At 38.8% G+C, this 23,598-nt stretch overlaps 1 protein-coding gene across 1 annotated transcript in view; it reads right to left on the reverse strand.

The window, feature by feature from the left end:
- LOC150086960 (KICSTOR complex protein SZT2-like) overlaps positions 1-23,598 on the reverse strand; it is a 1,378,951-nt gene that overhangs the window by 1,183,194 nt on the left and 172,159 nt on the right. The window contains exon 12 of the mRNA XM_090372336.1: positions 13,109-13,282. Coding sequence (XP_090228462.1) covers positions 13,109-13,282 — 174 coding nt within the window. The remainder of the gene's footprint in view (positions 1-13,108; positions 13,283-23,598) is intronic.

Raw genomic sequence — 23,598 nt, forward strand, 5'->3', positions numbered from 1 at the left:
ACCCAGTGGAATCAGAAAAATCACAGTAATTCCTGTGATCACAGTGATTCCTAAAGTGATCGAAATTGCACATTCAAAAGCTCTTGTATCAAAACTGTGTGTGTGTGTGTGTGTGTGTGTGTGTGTGTGTGTGTGTGTGTGTGTGTGTGTGTGTGTGTGTGTGTGTGTGTGTGTGTGTGTGTGTGTGTGTGTAAACAACAGTGAGATTATTATATATTTCATTCTAATATATCAACAAAGCCGGGCCTCACATAACGAGAGTTCGATTAACGCATTTTTCAGTTACCGCTATTTTAAAAAATTATACTACTTTTCACTTTACACTAGGTGAGGCAAATTTCCAGTTAACGCAATCTTTTTTTTATGTGATATTTGAAAAAGATTTTAATCGCGCGTTAAGCTTACTGCATGTCGAACGGGCAATAAACAAACGTTTGCCTGCTGCCCGCCTCAGCGTATTCCATCAACCATCGTAAGATGTGTTACTTGTTTGTTTCCCACTAATAAAGTCAATGAAGACTTGCATTTAAAAATTCAAATTTTTAAACGCAAGATGAAATCTTGCGATATGAAAGATTTCATCTTTCGTATCGCAGAGAACCTCAAACGAAAGGTTTGAGGTTCTTTGCGATATTTATTTCACCAGGGCCCAGAGAAGATTGTTGTCGGCTATCGGAATTGATTGATGTAAAGAGAAAGTCAACAATATTCAAACGACTTTGTTCAAATATTTCCGTAACAAATTTTTCTTCATTGTGTATTTTATGTCAGAGGTTCCCAAACTTTCTCAGTTCATGGCGCACTCAGGGTCTCAGTAATTTTTTCGTGCCGCACCTAGACCAAAAGAAATACCTAACAGTTCCGTTTATTAAGCAGTTAGGTCCAAACAACTTAATAAGAAATGTTGAAACTATGACCTAACTTGGGCTAGCAGTTTGTGCGGTGTCCGACAGATGTCAAGTGGCGCCTAAGTAGCCAGGTGGGCAGGAGCAGCAGTGCATAGCACACGCTTCTTGATCAGATCAGGGTTCGAGCCCATGACCACCAAATACAGAGGATGCGGAGAGGTCAGGAAATGACAACCGCATATCCCCGGAGCAATATGGCTGTAGTTGCTAATGCTCCTAAAAACCAAATAACAGATGTCAAGTATCGCTGTGTTTCCCTCAAAAATTTTAAATATTCCACGGCGCACAGTTTGGGAACCGCTGTTTTATGCAATAAACATTTAATTCCATAATTATTTTCATTATCTTTTACATGGTATATAGTTAAAAAGTTATTTAAAAAGCATTTTTAAAAATTGTTATGGACATTCCTGAAGTCAAGGACCAATTATAATTTTTCCTATTGATTATTATATTCGATTAACGAATTTCTGTTTTGCACGATGCGCTCGTGGGATGAATCAATCGCGTTAATTGAGGCCAGCCTGTATCATCAGATACAGAAAAAATTCCAGACCACAAGCTATTTAAATATTTATTTCTAAATAATCCCATGTTCCCATAACCTCACTTCATTTCACCACTTCAGCACCATATTAAACTGTTAAAAAAAACATGAGAATTGCTATCAGTGGCAAAGAAAGCAATAGTATTCACTTTCAGCTAACACCCCCCAAGAAGAGAAGAGAATAGAATGTGAAATGGTGAACTGATTTTTGAGTAGTAAGTGGTGAAAAGCAATAATACCTGCCACCATGACCAGTACTAGTAATATTACAATCATATTCGTTAGTTCAATGACTGTTTAAAATCCCATGATCAGAGAAGAACCATCACAGGTAAACTTTTGAAAAGAGCAGATTATTATCACCTTCATTCTATATGTCCATAATAACTAAAGCTTTCCAAACAACAAATAAAAAAGAGAAGTGCAAATACTATATGTAATAACTATGGTTAGTTTTCATTTTTACAAGTTCAAGGTCATCTTCTTCTCATTACTCTATATGCTTCTTTGTTAACTCTTTCCACCTGTCTTCTCCAGTATTGTTTCTACCACCTTTCACTCTTCTTCCTTCTGATGTCAGCAGATTTTGAAATATGATTTTTTTTTTTTTTTAATTCACAAAAATCATACCATAATTACTTATGACATTAATACAAAGAAAGATCCTTAAACCATGTGCAGACACCAGAAGAAAGCATAGTGAAAAGTGGGAAACAGTATCAGAGAAGACAGGGAGAATGTTGAGAAAGAAGCATATAGAGTCAAACATAATATATGATGAAGCCTTGTCAATCAATTCGACCATATGGAGATTGTGAAAGCTCATCAGGTAGAATTTTTCTCAGCTTGTTAACAAGAGAGAGAGATTGCTTCTACAGGGATGGGATACACTTAGATAAAAAGTTTACAAGAATATTGCTGATGCTAATGAGGCAATGTTATGTGGGTCAGAAAACTGCTAGCTTGGGGGGATTCACAGACTAATAGATTAACAGTAGCCGCAGGCAGAGATGAAAATAATTCTTGCACTGGTTCTATTGTAATGAGCAGGAGCCTGGAAAGCAAGTTGCTAGGGATTTCAGGAACTGCTGGGAATCATTAGCATTAGCATTACTAGAGGCATTTGATGCAAGAAAGCAAGCTTATGCAGCATCAGCCAAAAAAATTAAAGTAAAAAAAATAAATAAAAAATAACCACTTCCACTTCACCCCTCTGTTCGTTCGAAATACCTGTCCAGCCGAGCCTTAAACTTATTTAGGCTATCAACTTCCACGACAAGGGATGGAAGTCTGTTCCACCTACCAACTACCCGCTGGCTAAAGGCAAATTTCCGCACATCTATCCTACATCTGTCTTTCCTCAATTTGAATTTATGCCCTCTCAGGTGATTATTCTGAGCAAGAGGAAGAATCTCATCAGCATTGAGCATGCTCAAACCATTCAAGGCTTTGTACACCTCTATCAGATCACCTCGCTGCTGCCTAGTCTCCAGACACTGTAATTCGCAAAACTTAAGCCTTTCTTCGTAAGAGCACCCCTTTGTTCCATTCACTAATCTTGTTGCCCTTCTCTGTACTCGTTCCAACAGCTCTACATCCTTCTTGAAATGAGGTCTCCAGGCCTGTATACAGTACTCTAGGTGTGGCCTGACCATTGCCTTATACAAGGGAATAATCACCTCCTTATCCCTGCTAGAAAAATTCCTATATATCATTGACAATACACCACGAGCTACTCTTCCAGCCCGTCTGCACTGATCAGAGAACTTCATATCTGCCTGCACAACCACCCCCAGGTCCCTTTCATTCTCTACCACTGTCAATGTAGTACCACAGAGTTGATACGTTGCTCTGGGGTTGCTGTTTCCCACATGTAGTACTTTACATTTGTCAATGTTAAACTTCATTTGCCACCTCTCAGCCCATCTGCTCAACCTTTCCAGATCCTGTTGCAGCAGCATAGTGTCAGTAGTGTCCTTGACAACCCTGCCAACCTTCGTATCGTCTGCAAACTTGGACATTAAGCTTGATATACCATCATCAATATCATTTATAAATACAGAAAACAATAAAGGACCCAATACTGAACCCTGAGGGACTCCACTAATAACATTAGTCCACGATGAGCAGTGTCCATTGATTACCACTCTCTGTCTTCTCCCCCTCAACCACCCCTTTATCCATAGCAGCAATTTGCCTCCAATGCCACACTGCTCCAATCTGTGCAGCAGTCTTCCATGTGCAACAGTATCAAAAGCCTTTCTAAGATCCAAGTATATAACATCAAAGTTATTCCCTGCATCCAGTTCTTTTGTGACTGCATCATAGTATCCAATCAAATTGGTCAGGCAAGACTTCCCCTTAACAAAACCATGCTGTGTCTGAGCTATAACTGAAGTCTTGTCTAGATGATCCTGCAGTGCTTCTTTAACGAGTGCCTCCATTAATTTTCCGGGAACAGAAGTTAAACTCACAGGTCTATAATTACTTGTGTCAGCCTTTGATCCTCCTTTGTGAATTGGAGTCACATTTGCACATCGCCAGTCCATGGGTACCTCCCCTGAGTCCAAGGAAGCTCTCATAATTATGGCTAAGGGTTTGCTTACTTCCATTGCTGCCTCCTTTAATATAACTGGATAGATTCCATCCACCCCAGGTGCCTTTCTTGTGTTTATCTTCAACAATTTCTCCTCCACTTTACTCTCAGTTATTACCAGATTCTCTAGCTTACTGCCAGAGTTGAATACACCTCTGGCATTCCCCTCGCTGAATAACTCTTCATGTGTGAATGTCGATGCAAAATACTCATTTAGTTTGTTAGCTACCTGAGCAGAATCATCAACAGTTGACCCATCGATATCAAGTGGACCAATCTGATTCATCCCCTTCCTTCTAGAGTTTACATAAGTAAAGAACTCTTTGCTGTTTTTCTTTGCATCCTTTGCCAAGGATTTCTTGTAATCTGCCTTCGCCTGCCTAACCTCCTTTTTAACTTGGTTACAGATCAACTTATATCTATCATAGGCTTCTGTGTCACGGGATTTTTCTTCTATGGCAGAGAAGAAAAATCCCATGCATTTTTCTTCTCTGCCATATGCCTCATTAGTTCATCTGACATCCATTTAGGCCTAAACCTTGAACAATATTTCTTAGTTGGTATGTAAAGCCTAGTAGCTTCCAAGATAAGTTCTTTGAATGCTTCCCATTTTGAATTAGCTGTTGGTAACATCATCAGTTGATCCCACTGTACAGAATTTAAATACTGTCTCAGTCCACCGTAGTCGCCTTTACGAAAGCAATACCCCTTCCCTTTACCCCTAATGGTAGTTACCTCTTTGAGTAAATCCCACTTCAGAACACTGTGATCACTGCCACCTAGTGGTTCATTTATCTGCAGATTCTTAATGCATGAAGAATCACTACTGATAATCAAATCAAGAGTATTACTCTCTCCAATTGCCTCCCGAACAGGCTGATGTAGAAAACAATCATCCAATAAATCCACAAAAGCCTTGCTAGTGTGTGAGCGACCAGCCCCCAAATTCCAGTCAATATCTGGGAAATTAAAATCCCCCATAATAAGACTCTCTGATTTACTGGCCCACTCTATTTCTCTGTACAGTTTCTTATTATACTCATCAGAGTCATTAGGCCTATAGCACACTCCTACTCTCAATTTTGATCTCCCAATGCTTATGTCACACCAAACTGACTCGACACTGCACTGTCCAGCGATGTCGACTGGCTTCACTTCCTTGGATTTTATGTGTTTCTTAACTAATAGCATAACTCCTCCTCCCTTCCTATCCTGTCTATCCTTTCTGTAGACATTGTACTCCCCAAATTCCAGTTCTGCATTCCTTATATCTGTGTGACACCATGTCTCTGAAATCCCAACAATATCTGCCTTTGATGTTTTGAGTAATACCTCAAATTCATCAAATTTATTTACTAGACTCCTAGCATTGGTGTACAAGCAAGTATACATGCACCTGCTCTTCCTCTTAGCCACCCTAACACAACCCATGTGTTTACTTGTACCGCAATGACTCCCGGCAGTCTCTGAAATATCCTGCATCTTGTTTTTCAGGCTTCTGCTCATTCCAATAGAAGCAGTGCAAGAATCTCTTTCACCTCTGCCAGTGGCTACTGGTAATCTATTCGTCTTTGTCTCCCCCCCAAGCTAGCAGTTTTCCGACCCACCTAACACTGCCTCGATAACATCAGCAAATATTCTTGCACCCTTTCTATTTAAGTGTATCCCATCCCTGTAGAAGCAATCTCTCCTGTTAACAAGTACAGTCCAGGCTGAAAAAAATTCTACACCTTGAGCCTTGCACAGTTTTTCCATGGCTGAATTGATCGACAAGGCTCTCATCATATACTCTCTCCTATCGTGTCTGGGCAGAATTGCAGACACTTTCAAATTCAACCCTACTTCACGGCTTTTTTTCATCAGTGACCTGTACTTGTTAAGTAATTCCGCCGGTCTCCTACTCTTAATATCATTAGTGCCAACGTGTACAACTATATCACCTTTTGTGCCCTTAAAAGATGATATCCGCTCTACAACGTCATCAACCTTTGCCCCTGGCAGACATACATACAATCATGAAACAAGTAAATACATGGGCTGAGTTAAGAGTAATTAAGAGTAAGAACAGGTGCGTGTATACTTGGATGTAAACCAATGCTAGGAGTATAGAAAATAAGTTTGATGAATTTGGAGTGCAAGTCAAGACATCAAAGGTGGATACTATTGGGATATAAGAGATGTGGCGTCACACAGATACAAAGAATGCAGAATTGGAATTTGGGGAGTAAAATGTATACATAAAGGATAGACTGGATAGAAAGGATTATGCTGTTAGTTAAGAAACAAAATCTAAGGAAGTGCATCCAATTGACATAGATGGACAGTGTAATATTGAGTCAGTTTGGTGTGATATAACCACTGGGAAAACAAAAATGATAGTAGGAGTGCGTTATAGGCTTAATAACTGTAATGAGTACAACAAACAGTTGTACAGAGAAACAGAGTGGGACAGTAAATCAGAATTTCTTATAATGGGAGATTTTAACTTCCCAGATATTGACTGGAACTTGTTCATTGGTCACTCGCACACTAGCAAGGCTTTTGTGGATTTATTGGATGATTGTTTTGGACAGCAAAATGTTCAAGAGGCAGGCAACCAGAGGGAATAAAACTCTTGATCGGATTATCAGCAGTGATTATCCATGCAATAAGAATTTACAGATAAAGGAACTGCTAAGTGGCAGTGATCACAGTGTATTGATGTAGGATTTACTTAAAGAAGTAACTACCATCAGGGGTAAAGGGAAGGGTTTTTGCTTTCATAAAGGTGACTACAGTGGTCTCAGAGATTTTCCAATTCTACACATTGGGACCAACTGATGATGCCAACAGCAAATTGGAAAATGGGAAGCATTCAAGGAATTAATCTTGGAAACTACTAGGCTTTTCATGCCAATTAAGAAATACTATTCTAGGTTTAGGATCAAATGAACTAGTGAGACATTGCAGAGAAGAAAAATTCATGAGATGCATATAAATTATCAGAAGCCTACGGTAGATACAAGCTAGTCTACAATCAAGTCGCAAAGGTTAGGCAAGCAAAGGCAGATTATGAGAAATCTTTGGTAAAGGATGAAAAGAAAAACAGCAAAGACTGCTTTACTAATATAATCTCTAAAAGGAAGGGGATGAATCAGATTGGTCCAGTTGATAATGGTGGTTTGATTGTAGATGATCCTGCTCATATAGCTGCCAAACTAAATGAATATTCTGCATCTATATTCAACACAAGAGGAGTTATTCAAGGAGGGAAAGGCCAGAAGTTTATCAAACTCTAACAGGGAGTAAAGTGATTTTATAATAACTGAGAACAAAGTGGAGGAGAAATTGTTGAAGTTAAACATAAGAAAGGCACCTGGGGTGGACGAGATCTATCCAGTGATATTAAAGAGGTGGCAAAGGAAGTAAGCAAACCCTTAGCCATAATTATGAGAGCATTGTTGTATTCAGGAGAGTTGTCCCCATGGACTGGAGATGTGCAAATGTATCTCCAATTCACAAAAGGAGATCAAAGGGTGACAAGTAATTACAGACCTATTCATTTAACTTTTGTTCCAAGGAAAATAATGGAGTCGCTAGTTACAGAATGCAGGATCATCTAGACTATAATGCAGGATCATCTAGACAAGCCTGCAGTTATACTTCGGACAAAGCATGGGTTTGTTAAGGAGAAGTCTTGACTGGCCAAATTGATTGGATACTATGACGTGGTCACAAAGGAACTAGATGTAAAAAATATTATTGATATCATATACTTGGATTTCAGAAAAGCTTTTGATACTGTTGCACATGGAAGACTATTGTACAGTATGGCATTAAGGCAAGTTGCTACAATGGATAAAAAGATGGCCGAGTGGGAGAAGACTAGAGTGGTAATCAATGGACACTGCTCTTCATAGACTAATGGTATTAGTGGTCCCCCAGGGTTCAGTTTTGTGCCCATCATTGTTTCGTATGTTTATTAATGATATTGATGAAGGTATATAAGTCTTAATGTCCAAGTTTTCAGATGATAAAAATGTTGACATGGATGTTAACAACAGTAATAACAGTACATTACTGCAACACAATCTAGAAAAGTTGGGCAGATGGGCTCAGAAGTGGCAACTTAAGTTTAACATTGACAACTGCAAAGTACTGCACATGGGTAGCAGTAATCCCAGAGAAATGTACCAACCGTGTGGTGTTACACTCAGGGAAGTGGAGAATGAAAGAGACCTGGGGGTAATTGTGTTTTTCAGATATGAAGTTTTCTGTGCAGTGTAGACAGGCTGCCAGAGCAGGTAATGGTGTCTTGTAAATTATATACAGTAATTTTGCTAACAGGGATAAGGAGGTGAATATCCCATTGTATAAAGCAATGGTCAGGCCACACCTTGAGTAAATAAATAAATAATAAATTTTCTGTTTATACTCTGGGAGGACCAAATGTCAGAGGAGTTCACAAGATAGACAGAATACAAGAAACAGTACCGTATTCAGCAGTCACTGGCTTGAACCTCTGTAACTCAAGGCACGTGTACTTAGGAACCCAAGCACCTGACCACTCAGCTACAGGCAAGCCAGGTCTGGAAGCCTCATTTTAGGAAGGATGTACAATTGCTAGAATGAATACACAGAAGGGCAACAAGACTGGTGAGGGGAACAAAGGTGTGCATATTGCAGAGTCTGGAGATTAGGCACCTGCAGGGTGATCTAATTGAGGTGTATAAGGCCTTGAATGAATTGAGCAGGTGCAATGATGAGAGGATTCTTGCTATTGCTCGGATTAAGAACCTGAGGGAGCATATATTCAAACTGAGGAAAGACAGTTCTAGAATAGATAAGCAAAAATTTGCCTTTAGCCAGCGGGTAGTTGACTGATGGAACAGAATTCCATTTTCCGTTGTGGAAGTTGATAGTATAAATTTAAGGCTGAGCTGGACAGGCATTTGGAACAAATGAAGGGGTGAAATGGGAGGGTTTTTTGGCTTATGCTGCATAAGCTTGCTTTCTTGCATCGTATGCCTCTACTAATGCTAATTCATGCATTAAGAATTTGCAGATAAAGGCACCTCTAGGTGACAGTGATCACAGTGTACTGATGTGGGATTTACTTAAAGATGAAACTACCATCAAAGGTAAAAGGAAGGGTTTTTGTTTTCATAATGGTGACTACAGTGGTCTCAGACAGTTTTTAAATTCTTTTTAAATCCTTGGTGGCTACTAGGCTTTTCATACCAACTAAGAAACACTGTTCAAAGTTCAGCCCTAAACGGACGTCAGATGAATTAACAAGGCTCGTGGCAGAGAAGAAAAATGCATGTAATGCATATAAATTATTACCTGACACAGCATTAGTAGAGGCATACAATGCAAGAAAGCAAGCTTATGCAGCATCAGCCAAATAACAAAACCCTCCCATTTCACTTGAATGGGTTGAGCACGCTGAATTCTGATGGGATCCTTCCACTTGTTCAGATTACGAACCTAAGGGGGCATAAATTCAAATTAAGAAAAGACAGAGGCAGAATAGATGTGCGGAAATTTGCCTTTAGCCAGCAGGTGGTTAATTGCTGGAACAAACTTCCATCTGTCATTGTGGAAGTTGATAGGTTGAATAAATTTAAGGAGGAACTAGACAGGCATTTGGAGGGAATGGTGTGATTTTTTTTTTTTTTTTTTTTATATATATATGTTTTTTTTTTTTGGCTGATGCTGCATAAGCTCATACACTTGCTTTCTTGCATCACATGCCGCTGCTACTACTACTACTTCTCCATTCGTTCCAAATGCCTGTCCAGCTCAGCCTTAAATTTATTTAGACTATCAACTTCCACAACAAAACATGGAAGTCTGTTCCACCAATCAACTACCTGCTGGCTAAAGGCAAATTTCAGAACATCTATTCTACAAATGTCTTGCCTCAATTTGAATCTGTGCCCCCTCAGGGTCCTAATCTGAGCAAGAGGAAGAATCCCATCAGCAATCAGCTTGCTCAACCCATCCAAGGTCTTATATACCGCAATCAGTTCACCTCGCAGTTGCCTACTCTCTAGGCACTGCAATTTGCAGAATTTAAGCCTTTCTTGGTAAGAGCACCCCTTTGTTCCCCTCACCAATCTTGTTACCCTTCTTTGTACTCATTCTAGCAACTCTACATCCATCTAAAAATGAGGTACTCTACGTGTGCCTTGTATAATGGGAGAATCACCTCCCTGTTCCTACTAGCAAAATTCCTATATATCATTGACAAGACTACACAACCTGCCCTGGCAACCCATCTGCACTGTTCAGCGAACTTCATATTCAACTGCGAAATTGCCCCCAAGTCTTTTTCACTTTCCACTTCCCTGAGTGTAGTAACACACGGTTGGTACATTTCTCTTCGGTTATTGCTACGCATATGCAGTATTTTGCATTTGTCAATGTTAAACTTAAGTTGCCACTTTTCAGCCCATTTTCCCAACTTATCTAGATCCAGTTGGAGTAGCATACTTTCTTTACTATCATTAACAACCCTGCCAACCTTTGTATCATCTGCAAACTTGGATATTAAACCTGATATATACCTTCATACCTATTAAGAAATATTGTTCGAGATTTGGGCTTAAATGGTTATCAAATGAACTAATGAGACTCGTGACACAGAAGAAAAATGCATGGGATGCATATAAATTATCAAGCGACTCAGAAGCCTATGGCAGATATAAGCTAGTCTGTAATCAGGTCACAAAGGAGGTTAGGCAGGCGAAAACAGATTACAAGAAATCTTTGGCAAAAGATGCTAAGAAAAACAGCAAAGATTTCTTTACTTATATAAACTATAAAAGGAAGGGGATGAATCTGATTGGTCCACTTGATATCGATGGTTCCACAGTTGATGATTCTGCTCAGATAGCAAACAAACTGAATGAGTATTTGGCATCTACATTCACACATGAGGAGTTATTAAGGTTTTAAAATGGCAGAAGGTTATCAAAGTGTAGCAGGGTGCTTAATGATTTTGTAATAACTGAGAGCAAAGTGGAGGAGAAATTGTTGAAGTTAAACATGAGAAAGGCATCTGGGGTGGATGGGATCTATCCAGTTATATTAAAGGAGGCAGCAAAGCAACTAAGCATACCCTTAGCCATAATTATGAGAGCTTCCTTAGACTCAGGAGAGGTCCCCACAGAGTGGAGATGTGAAAATGTATCTCCAATTCACAAAGGGGGATCAAAGGGTGACACGAGTAATTACAGACCAGTTAGTTTAACTTCTGTTCCGAGTAAAATAATGGAGTCACTAGTTAAAGATGCATTGCAGGATCATCTAGACAAGACTGCAGCAATAATTCAGACACAGCATGGGTTTGTTAAGGGAAAGTCTTGTCTGACAAATCTGATAGGATATTATGATGTGGTTACAAAGGAACTGGATCCAAAAAATAATTTTGATATCATATATTTGGATTTCAGGAAAGCTTTTGACACTGTTGCACATGGAAGACTATTGTACAAATTGGAGCAGAATGGTATTAAGGGTAAGTTGCTACAATGGATAAAAGGATGCTTGAGTGGGAGAAGACAGAAGGTGGTAATTAATGGGTGCTGCTCTTCGTGGACTAATGTTATTAGTGGAGTGCCACAGGGTTCGGTGTTGGTCCTCTGTTGTTTTGTATATTTATCAATGATATTGATGAAGGTATATTAGGCTTAGTGTCGAAGTTTGCAGATGATACAAAGGTTGGCAGGGTTGTTAATGACAGTAATGGCAGTGTGCTACTACAACAGGATCTAGATAATTTGAGCAGATGGGCTAAGAAGTGGCAACTGAAGTTTAACCTTGACAAATGCAAAGTACTGCATATGGGCAGAAGTAACCCCAAGGAAATGTACCAACTGTGTGGTACTACACTTAAGGTGGTAGGAAATGAAAAAGACTTGGGAATAATTGTGCAGTCAGATATGAAATTTTTTGAGCAATGCAGACAGACTGCCAGGGTAGGTCATTGGGTTTTGTCAATGATATATAAGAATTTTGCTGGCAGGGAAAAGGAGGTGATTGTCTGTATAAGGCAATGGTCAGGCCACACCTTGAGTGCTGCGTACAGATCTGGAGGCCTCATTTTAGAAAGGATGTAGATTTTCTTGAGCGTATACAGAGAAGGGCAACAAGATTGGTGATGGGAATGAAGGGATCCTCTTACCAAGAGAGGCTTAAGTTCTGCAAATTGTAGTGGCTGGAGACTAGGCACCTGCGCGGTGATCTGATTGAGGTGTATAAGGCCTTGAATGGGTTGAGCACGCTGAATTCTGATGGGATCCTTCCACTTCTTCAGATTACGAACCTAAATTCAAAATAAAAATTCAAATTAAGAAAAGACAGATGTGCAATAGATGTGCGGAAATTTGCCTTTAGCCAGCGGGTGGTTAATTGTTGGAACAAACTTCCATCTGTCGTTGTGGAAGTTGATAGGTTAAATAAATTTGAGGAGGAACTGGACAGGCATTTGGAGGGAATGGTGATTTTTTTTTTTTTTTTTTCCCTGCTGATACTGCATAAGCTCATAACACTTGCTTTCTTGCATCACATGATGCCACTACTACTACAACAATGGGCCCAACACCGAACCCTTGGGTACTCCACTAATAACAATTCTAAATGAAGAGCAGTGTCCATTGAACAGCAGTTCAACAGTGGCTGAATGATCAAGGAGTGGATTTCTATCATCACAGAATCATTTAGTCACACATTCATTCTGAGAAGTGTTTACACCAACTCGGTGACTACTATTGCATAACGTTACATACCTCAATAAATGTCTCTTGGACTACAATGGTCAAATGTAAATTAGTTTTTGAATTACCCTCATATATTTGCTTTCTTTTAAGTTCCGACACAAAATAAATAAATTAATTAATTAAAAAAAAAAAAAAAAAAAGGAAAGGAAATACTTTTTTGATCAGCTCGCATATATTTAGTAAAGCAATTTATTAAAGCACACCACTAAACAAGAAAAAAATCGTCATGTGGTAGATGTTAATGAACCATTTATCAATATTCTTTTATAAATGTAATCTTGACATAACATACCATTTCAATGTATTCCAAAACTGTTTAACTACTGCTGCACGGTAAGGAATTTTTATGGGCTTCCTAGCTGAACAAGTAACATCATGTAAAAATTCATAACATCCCTGAATAGTTACCTCATACTGACAACATGGAGGCTGAAATTTTGAAGGAGATGCCTGATTTCCATTCCCACTAAAAATAAAAAGATTACTTTTCAAATTACAATCTACTTCAAAAACAGAACATCATACTATTATCAACTTTTATTCCAACTAAGTTAGATTTTTAATGCAATTTTAGAAGAAATTGCCTTTGTACTAGGCAATTTTAAAAGAAATTGCCTAGTACCTTTGGGTCAGGGAAGCGCATAGGATGATAGCTTTAATTTCCTTTTCTTTTATTAATTATTATTATTTATTATTATTTTTTTTAATCTTTGTTTTATTCAGGTTTTCTTTTTTTTCTTTTTTTGGCTGGTGCAGCATAAGCCATAGGCTTTCTTGCACCATGCGGCTATTACTAAACTTCTTCAATAAACATATAACTATTATAGACATAGACATATAATTAAGGTATTCAATAACCAGAACAAGTGCATTATTGATATAAGAATTGTTTTGCTTCACTCCTTTGAGTGAGGTAGCATAAGTGGAAGTGCCTGTTGTCAGTATAAGTGATGATAGGCACTTCCATAAGAGAAGAGGAGAATTAAAGCAGAAGACAAGGGCTGAAAGAGTGACTCTCCTGCAGATTTCCAGCTGACACTTTATTAACAAGGTAAACAATCTTTCAAATATAAGAGAACAGTTTGATAGACAAGGTACTCCTTGAATAAAGTAAAACCTTGTATTCCTCAAAACTTTTAAAGAAGATTACAGAGTCCTGACAGAGAAGAACCACTCATATTCTTAAGATCAGTCAATATGAAGGTCCAAAAGCATTAGAAAGCTATTAATAACTCGTAAATCGGAAGCACAGAAAAATTCTGATAAAAGAATGCTACATAAAATGGATTGGTAAGGTAAACCATTTCATTTGGCAGAGAACAAGGGCTGTCAAGTTCACCTATATGCTCAAGTCACATAGATAAAAGCCAGGTGGAAGGGAGTGACCCCCCCCCCCAGATGAAGACTAAGTATTTTTGCAAAAAAAAAAAAAAAAAAAAAAAAAAAAGTCTCTAAACATTTGGATATTTTGCTTTTCTTGGGAGGATTAAATGTGGCATATAGAGATAGCAGTTATATTTATTCAGGGGTTTTTGCTTTAACCTAAAGCATCTCTACTTTCAAGAAAAAGGCACCACTCAGTTCATAAAAATTATTTTTTTGTATCCAGTTCCTTTGTGACCACATCACAGTATCCAATCAAATTGGTAAGACAAGATTTCCTCTTAACAAACCCATGCCATGTTCGAAATATAACTGCAGGCTTGTCTAGATGATCCTGCATAACTTCTGTAGCTAGTCACTCCATTATCTTCCTTGGAACAGAAGTTAAACTAACAGGTGTGTAATTACTCATGTCACCCTTTGATTCCCCACCCCTTTAAAATTGGTGATATATTTGCAAATCTCCAGTCTGCAGGGATCTCCCCTGAATCCAAGGAGGCTCTCATAATTACGGCTAAGATTTTGCTTACTTTCTTTGCTGCCTCCTTTAATATAACCGAATAGATCTCATCCACCCCAGGTGCTTTCTTAGGATTAACTTAAACAATTTCTCTGCCACTTTCCTCTTAGTTATTAAAAAATCATTTAGCTCCCTATTATTGTTTGATAAACTCCTGGCCTCCACTTCTCTAATTCCTGATGTGTGAATGTAAATGCAAAATACTCATTGAGTTTGTTAGCTACCTAAGCAGGATCATCAACAGTGGAACCATCGATATCAAGTGGACCAATCAGATTCATCCCCTTCCTTTTAGAATTTATATAAGTAAAGAAATCCTTGCTGTTTTTCTTAGCATCTTTTGCCAAAGATTTCTCGTAATCTCCTTCGCCTGCTGCCTAACCTCCTTTGTAACTTGATTACAGACTAGCTTATATCTACCATAGGCTTCTGCATCACCTGATAATTTATATGCATCCCATGCATTTTTCTTCTCTGCCACAAGTCTCATTAGTTCATCTGACATCCATTTAGGCCTTGAACGGTATTTCTTAGTTAGAATGAAAAGCCTAGTAACATCCAAGATTAATTCCTTGAATGCTTCCCATTTAGTATTTGCTGTTAGTAACATCAATAGTTGGTTCCACTTTACAGAATCTGAAAACTCTCTGGGACCACCATAGTCACCTTTACGAAAGCAAAAACCTTTCCCTTTACCCCTGATGGTAGCTATATCTTTAGTAAGTCGCACATCAGTACACTGTGATCACTGCCACCTAGTGGTTCTTTTATCTGCAGATTCTTAATGCATGAATAATCACTGCTGATAATCAGATCAAAAGTATTACTCCTTCTGGTTGCTTCTCGAAAACGCTGCTGTAGAAAACATGTCTCCAGTAAATCCACAAAAGTCTTGCTAGTCTGCAAGTGACCAACCCACAAGTTCCAGAGTCAATATCTGGGTAGTTAAAATTCCCCATTATAAGACTTCTACTTTACTGGCCCACTATTTCTTTTGTTTGAGCTATGAATTATCAAAATAGCAAATACAAAAAATAAAGGCGATTTATTATTTGGGTTTTTTTTTTTTTTTTTTTAAGGAGCATTAGCAACTAAGGCCATATTGCTACGGGATATGCGGTGGTCATTCCCTGTCCTTTCCGCATCCTCCGTATTTGGTGGTGACAGGCTCGAACCCCGGTCTAATCAAAAAGCGTGTGCTACGCACTGCTGCTCCTTCCCACCTGGCTACGGAGGCGCCAAATAAAGGTGATCAGACCTCTCAACTATAAAAGAAAAAATTAGTAATATTAGAAAATTAATATCAAGTCTTTTCAGTGCTGGTAGTAAAGTTAAAATTTTGGAGAGCCTGTAATTTGGTTTGATATGTTGTCAATTTCAACTGATGTTTTCCAATTTTGGGAAGAACAGCCCTAGTAGGATGACCGGTATAATTTTAGTTTCTGAAAGTTTCTGCCTTTGGAGAAGTGAAGTTGGTTCTTCGGTTTCTATGAAGAAACTTGTTATAGGAACATTAAAAACTCTCCAGTTTCTATATATAAGGCACTGTTAAAACTGATTAGCACTGAAAAGCACTCCCACATACTTAACTGCTAAGTTATACTTGAAAATCTAGTTTGAATCCCTAATTCTCTAAAAACTGAGCAGAGTATACATCAGTGTTATGAGTGCTTCAAACAAGAATGCTTTAGCCTTCAAATCTGCAGTCTACTTCATTCCCATTATTTTGAATTTAAGAGTAAACTGAAGGAGTTAAGAAGTCCTTCAGTTCACTCTAAGAATGCATTAAAGGAGGAGTTAAACATCTCCTTCATTCTTTTAACTAAAGGAGCTGTTTAAATACTCCTTCAGTTAAGAAAAAAAGCAGCTCTTTCAGTTCCTTAACTGAAAGAGCAGCTTTTTTTTCTTGTTAGACTGTTGTGTCATATTATCAGTTGTTCTTTATGTTTGTATAATCTGTTTTAATATGTGATTAAAACAGTTAAAACAGCTGTTATAATGTGTGATTATATTTGCATTAACAACATATGTACCTTTAAATACCATTAAGTATATGAATTCCTTTTCAGTATTAAAAGTATAGTTTGCAAATTATCCTTGATAAGCTCCACACCTAACCAAAAACATGTCACACTATAAATACCATTTGGCTGATACACAAACAAGAGCAAATTCCTCCTTTAGCAAGAGGAATTTTTATTGCTTCACGGAGTCACTGCTACGCTGATAGACATCTTATTTATTTATTTTTTTTTTTTTTTGTAAAAAAAATGGAAACTGAAAATATAGTGAAACCTACCCTAATAGATAAACAATTCTGCAGTCAGTACTTCAACATACCCATGTATATTAAGTTTGCTTTGTGAAAGGGAAAAAACTCTTAAACACAAATGAAATTTGGCATTGCTGTTTGTAAATAAATTTGTGAAAGTGCTTCTTTTTTCCTTTTTTTTTTACTGAGAATTGGATCAAGGTTTAAAAATGCAGAAGATAATGCAAATGGAAGCAAGAGATTAATAAAAGTTGATATCCCAAATATTTAATGAATTAAACCCAAGGAAAGAAAATTTGAGATAATATTTATTATTTTAATAAAATGTTAATCATCAGAGCTGAAAATTAATTCTGCGTACAGAACTCTTAGCAAATTTGGGTAGAATGCACTGGTCCCAAAGGAGATAGCTATTGTTGGTGACTTAATGGGAAATATATTGAGCAAAACTGATAGGTGGAATAGGACGAGCGTATGTCTGTCAGGGGCAAAAGTTGAAGATCTTGAAGAGCAGATGTAATCATATAAGTGCACAAAAGGTGATATTGTTGTACATATTGGCACTAATGACATTAATAGTAGAAGGTCTGCTGACTTATTTAACAAGTACAGGCAACGTTGAGGAAAAGCTGCATGTTAGAATTAAATTTGAAAGTGTTTGCAATTCTGCCAAACACAACAGGAAGGAGTATATGATGAGAGAGCCTTCTCAATCAATTCGGCTTTGCACAACTCTGGAGAGTTGCGCAAAGCTCATGGGGTAGAATTTTTATCAGTGTGGTCAGTGATTGTTAACAGGAGAGACTGCATCTACACGAATGGAGTACACTTAAATATAAAGGGTGCAAGAATATTTGCTGATGCTGTCTGAGAAGCATTAGGGTTGGTCAGACAACTGCTAGTTTGGGGAAGGGGAAACACAGACTAATAAATTAAGAATAGCTGCAGGCAGAAGTGAAAGTGATTCTTTTAATGCTTCTATTGGAATGTGCAGCAGTCAGAAAAGTAAGGTGCTGGGGATTTCAAGGCCTATAATGGTAACTAAGAGTGAAAACTGGTGCATGTATACCTTGCAGGTATACATGCAGCAAGATGCACAGTAAGTAAATTTGATTAATTTGAAGTGCTGGTAATAATTTATATTTGGATTGCCATTCCCCAGTTGTAAGAGCTTACATTTTTCGACATTAAAACATAGTTACCATCATTCTGACCATTTGTGAAGTCTGTTCAAGTCATCTTGAAGGAGCATTGCTTGCCACTGATCATTAACGCTCTACCAATCTTTGTCATCTGTAAATTTCGACATCACACCTTCTATTCCTTCATTGATGTTCTTTATGAAAATCAAACAACAGTGGTCCAAGAACCAATCCATAGGGGAACTCACTCCAGACATTACACCAATCTTAAGAATATCCATTAATCACAACCCTCTGCCTTCTACCCTGCAGCAGCCCTGTAATCCATCTTACAAACTTTCCACTAAACTCAACATGCTCCATCTTATACAGTAACCTCTCAATGGTCAGGCCACACCTTGAGTGGGAGACGACAGAGTGGTAATCAATGGATGCTGCTCTTCATGGACTAATGTTATTAGTGGTGTCCTCCAGGGTTCAGTGTTGGGCCCATTGTAGTTTTGTATATTTATCAATGATATTGATGAAGGTATATGAAGCTTAATGTAAAAGTTTTCAGATGATACAAAGGTTGGGAGCATTGTTAATAACAGTAATGACAGTATGCTGCTGCAACAGGATCTGGAAAAGTTGGTCAGATGGGCTGAGAAGTATAAACTGAAGATTAACTTGACAAATGCAAAGTACTGCATATGGGTAGCAGTAACCCAGAGAAATGTACCAACAGGGTGGTGTTGGTACATCAGGTTAGTGAAGAATGAAAGAGACCTGGGGGTAATTGTGCATTCAGATATGAAGTTTCTGAGCAGTGCAGACAGGCACACAGAGTAGGCCATGAATCTTGCCAATGATATACAGGAATTTTGCTAGCAGGGATAAGGGGGGTGTCTGTTCAATGGTCAGGCCACACCTTGAGTATCGTGTACAGGGTCTGGAAGCCTCATTTTTGGAAGGATATTGAGTTACTAGAATGAGTACAAAGAAGGGTAACAAGACTGGTGAGGAGAACAAAGGGTACTTACCAAGAAAGGCTTAAGTTCTACAAATTGCAACATCTGGAGACCAGGCACGTGTGAGGCGATCTGATTGAGGTGTATAAGGCCTTGAATGGATTGAGCAGGCTCAATGCTGATGGGATGCTTCCTCTTGCTCAGATTACAAAACTGAGGGGCATAATTGTAACGAATGGGCCTGGTGTACTGGGGTCCATGGTTAAGAGAAATATATACAATGATAACCCAGTTTAATATAATACAATAAAATATACAATAGCAGAAGCTTTCAAGACTGACAAGTCTCTTTTTCAACTGATAATTTGATTTAAATACAACGGATAAGTGCAATGAGCTGAGAGTGAGGCACATTATTCATTTCCTATTGTTGTTGCACGGACGTGCGCTGTTTTTCTCCAGCGTTTATCCAGCGTTAAAATGGTTGTTTCTAGGATGGGGTGCAGACGTGTGCCTTTGCAGTGGTTTTTGGTCTTTGGATTGTTTAATATATTAAGTGACTCTAGCCATAGGCAGTGGCGAAAGTGTGGTGAGTGGTCTACTATTTCGAAGTCATGTTTGGGATCAAAATCGTGGTTGGTGGCTCAAAAATGTTCCGCAACTGCAGACTGGTCAGTTTCGGCAAGCCGGATTGCTCTGTCTTGTTCGGTAAGGCGATCTTGAAGACGTCTTGATGTCTCTCCTATGTAGCAGCTGTTAGAGTCTCTACAGGTGATGCGATATATTACATTGTTGCGTAAGAGAGGTGTGACAGGGGTCTTCACACTGGAGACAAGTGAACACAGGTTTCTGCAGGGTAACTGTACACATTTGATGTTGTAATTTCTGAGGATTTTTGAAATCTGTCCTGACACGCCTGGATAATAGGGAATGTAGGCGAACAGTATACCGTCTTGGTTCGGTGGTCTTGGGTGGGATGTGTGTTCTTGTGCCTGTAATAGGCACCTGTTTAGCACATGGGATGGATAATCACATTTGGTTAGGTCCGCCTTCACACGGGAAATCTCGTTACGTCTAATTGCATCAGTGCTGGAATGGCTCCTTGGAGAATAGGGTGCGGGCAGTGCTGTTGAGTGCGTGGCCGGATCTGTAGTTGGCAAATTGTCTGCACCACATAGGTTTGCAGTATTCCAAAGTCTGTAGACATGGGCTTATGCGATGCACTAAGACATCCAGGAACGGGAGCGCGTTGTTGGCCTCTAACTCTATAGTAAACTGGATGAAATTAGATTTTTTTTTTTTTTTTTTTTTTTTTTTTAGTTAGTTGTTGGCGCATCGGCTTCTGTGGCCATAATGCACCTCCCAAGGTTTTTGCAGTACTTTGATCCAAGCCCGAGGCGAGATTCGAACCCACAACATTTGGGTTGCCAGGCAGGTACTTTACCCACCCGGTTAGCCCAGACGGCTATGAAATTAGACAGGGAGTTGAGGTATTCCAGTAATGCTGTTTCAGATCCACGTGGTATTACAGTAAAAATATCGTCAACGTATCTGTACCATGTTGTAATAGGTACAGGTGGGTTCAGGTGTATCTGTTCCTCCAAATCTTCCATGGCGATATTGGCTACTATGGAACTAACAGGGACACCCATAGCAGTGCCATGCACCTGCTGGTAGATTGAATCCTCAAAGGTGAAGATGCTGCTTGATAAGCATAGGTTGAGGGTGGTGCAGATGTCATCAGTGGATAGTGATGTTCTGGATTGGAGTCTTAAGTCGTTCACGAGGAGCCTTCTGGTGCAGTGCATGGCCTGTTGGACGGGAACTGAAGTGAATAAAAAAACCACATCAAATGATGCCATGACAGTGCTGTCAGGGATTGAAAGGTCCTTAATGAGGTGGATGAATTCGCTGCTATTTTTGACGGTGTGTGGGGTATTTCCTACAAGAGGTGAGAGGAGGCGCGCAATATGCTTGGACAGTTCATACGTTGGGGCATTGCAGCACGACACTATGGGTCTGAGGGGAATACCCGGCTTGTGGATCTTTGGCAATCCATAAAATTGCGGTAGTTGGCAGTCAGTAGCATGTAGCAGACGCCGAGTTGTAGTCGAGATTTTGTTATCTTTAAACCACGTGTGGATGAGTTTATTGACATGTGTCTCTAGAAGTTTCAAGACCTTGGGTCTAGTAGTAGGGTCAGGGCTTTCTCTCGGTAGGCTGACCAGTCTAATACAACGGTCCGGCACCCTTTATCAGTGGGAAGTACGACAATGGTGTTGTCTTTTCTTATAGATGATAGGGCAGCATGTTGACGATGGTTAAGGTTTGAGTAAGTTTGCTGAGTGCTGCAGAGGATTGCAGCAGTCTTGAAAAAGAGACTTGTCAGTCTTGAAAGCTTCTGCTATTGTATATTTTATTGTATCATATTAAACTGGGTTATCATTGTATATATTTCTCTTGAGGGGCATAAACTGAAATTGAGGAGGAAAGACAGTTGTCGAATAGATGTGCAGAAATTTTCCTTTAGCCAGTGGGTAGTTGATTGCTGGAACAAACTTCCATCTGCAATTGTGGAAGTTGATAGCTTAGAGAAATTAAAGGTGGAACTAGACAAACATGTGGAACGAATGGATGGGTGAAATGGGAAGGTGTTTTTTTTTTTTTTTGGCTAATGCTATATAAGCTTGCTTTCTTGCATCATATGCCTCTACTAATGCTAATGAGGACCAAATCAAATCAGACTAACCAATGTCTGTAGTTACAGACTTCACCTTTATAACCACCTTTGTGTATTGGCAATGCGTTGGCACTTACCCAATGTAAAGTAATCTCACCCAAGTCCAAAGATGCTCTCATAATTAAACTAATTGGTTCAATACACTCCCTGGTGGCCTCCCTTAAAATTACTGGGTATATGCCATCAACTCTGAGAGCCTTACTTGCCTCTTAGCCTCTAATTTTTTTTTTTTTTTTTAATAAACATCTGTAATTTCGAAATCACTAATTTCATATGGGTCGGCCTCACTCACATAGCCCCTTTTTGGTGAAGGGTCTTTCATCAGTAAATACTGATGCAGAGTACCTATTCAATCCATTAGCAACATCAGCTGGGTTATCTAAGACTTTCCCGTGCCCAGTACAGAAGGGTCCAATCTTATTCATTTTCTTCTTCTTTGTTACATATGTGAAAAATTCCTTGTGCCCATTTTTTGCTCTTTTAGCCAGTGCTTTTTTATACTCAGCCTTTGCCTCTCTTACCTAATTTGTGATACTCTTACAGATCAACTTGTAGCTGTTGTAGGCTTCAGTACTTTTCACCAATCTGTTAAGCAATGTATGCTATCTTTTTCTGCTCTATTTGACTGGCCAGCTCCGCATCCATTCATTAATTTCAGCATCCTCATAATGCAATATTTTCTTAATGGTATGTATGTATTCATGGTGTCTGTGATTTTTGCTTTAATAGTATTCCATAATTGAAATGTATTTGCCCTCAACTCTGCAATCCACCCAATTGCAGAGATGGGGGAAAACTTCTGGAGCAGCATTACAATTAACACTAGTACCTCAAACTGTCAAAATCCCCTCTTCTTAAATCAAAACCAGTGCCTTCACCTTTAACTACTGCAAAGTCCTTCTTCACCTTCAAACTGCCAATTGCGTGATCACTATCTGACAACTGCCCCTCTACTTTAAGCCAAGTGATATTAACTGATTTTGAGTAACGACTGGGTCAAAAATATTCGAACATCTAGTATGACGGTACAAACAGTAATCATCTAATTTAATTAAAAAATTTTTCTCTTTGGTGAGTTTCCTCCCACTTATTTCAATCAATCAGATTGAAGTCACCCATAATAAGACATTCACACTTGCTTGCCCATTCCCCATCTGCATGTAGAGACTCTCTTCCTTCTCGTCACAATCTTCTGGTCTGTAGATTACTCTCGCTCTCATTATACCTTTGCTTTCAACTAACTCACACCACAGATTCTATGCTGGCAGACATTCAGACTCAGCAAAAGTTCTTTTTTCACTCTTTTTAGGCTGCTTTTTATAAGAAGCAAGAGTCCATCATCCCTTCAATCTTCCTTTCATAAATACATTATAAATACATAAATACATTATACCTACCATGGTGGAACTCTTCATCCCCAATTTCTGGGTGTCACCACATTTCTGTTGGCCCTATTATTTCAACAAATAGTTGTCCTAACCAGGAGTTCAAATTCAGCCATTCGCATGACAACAGTCCTGACATTACTGAGACAAGTATTCTCAGTATTCTTCTATAATTTACTACATTGATATACCCCTTCACATTATTTTGGTTTGTTGCTTTATCTTCTGACTCATTTGAAATGTTGCTACTCTCAGAAAATATTGCCAATCAGCTCCCACTCATCAGAGGATTCATGAGATAAGTGCATGCATTACCTTGATCCATATCATCAAAATAGCAATTTTCTTCCTGCAAACTAGCAGTTCCCCTGAACTCTTAAGGTATCCTCA

The sequence above is a fragment of the Mastigoproctus giganteus genome, chromosome 4 (assembly GCF_048544385.1).
Source record: "Mastigoproctus giganteus isolate SK-2022 chromosome 4, ASM4854438v1, whole genome shotgun sequence".
Lineage (NCBI taxonomy): Eukaryota > Metazoa > Arthropoda > Arachnida > Uropygi > Thelyphonidae > Mastigoproctus > Mastigoproctus giganteus.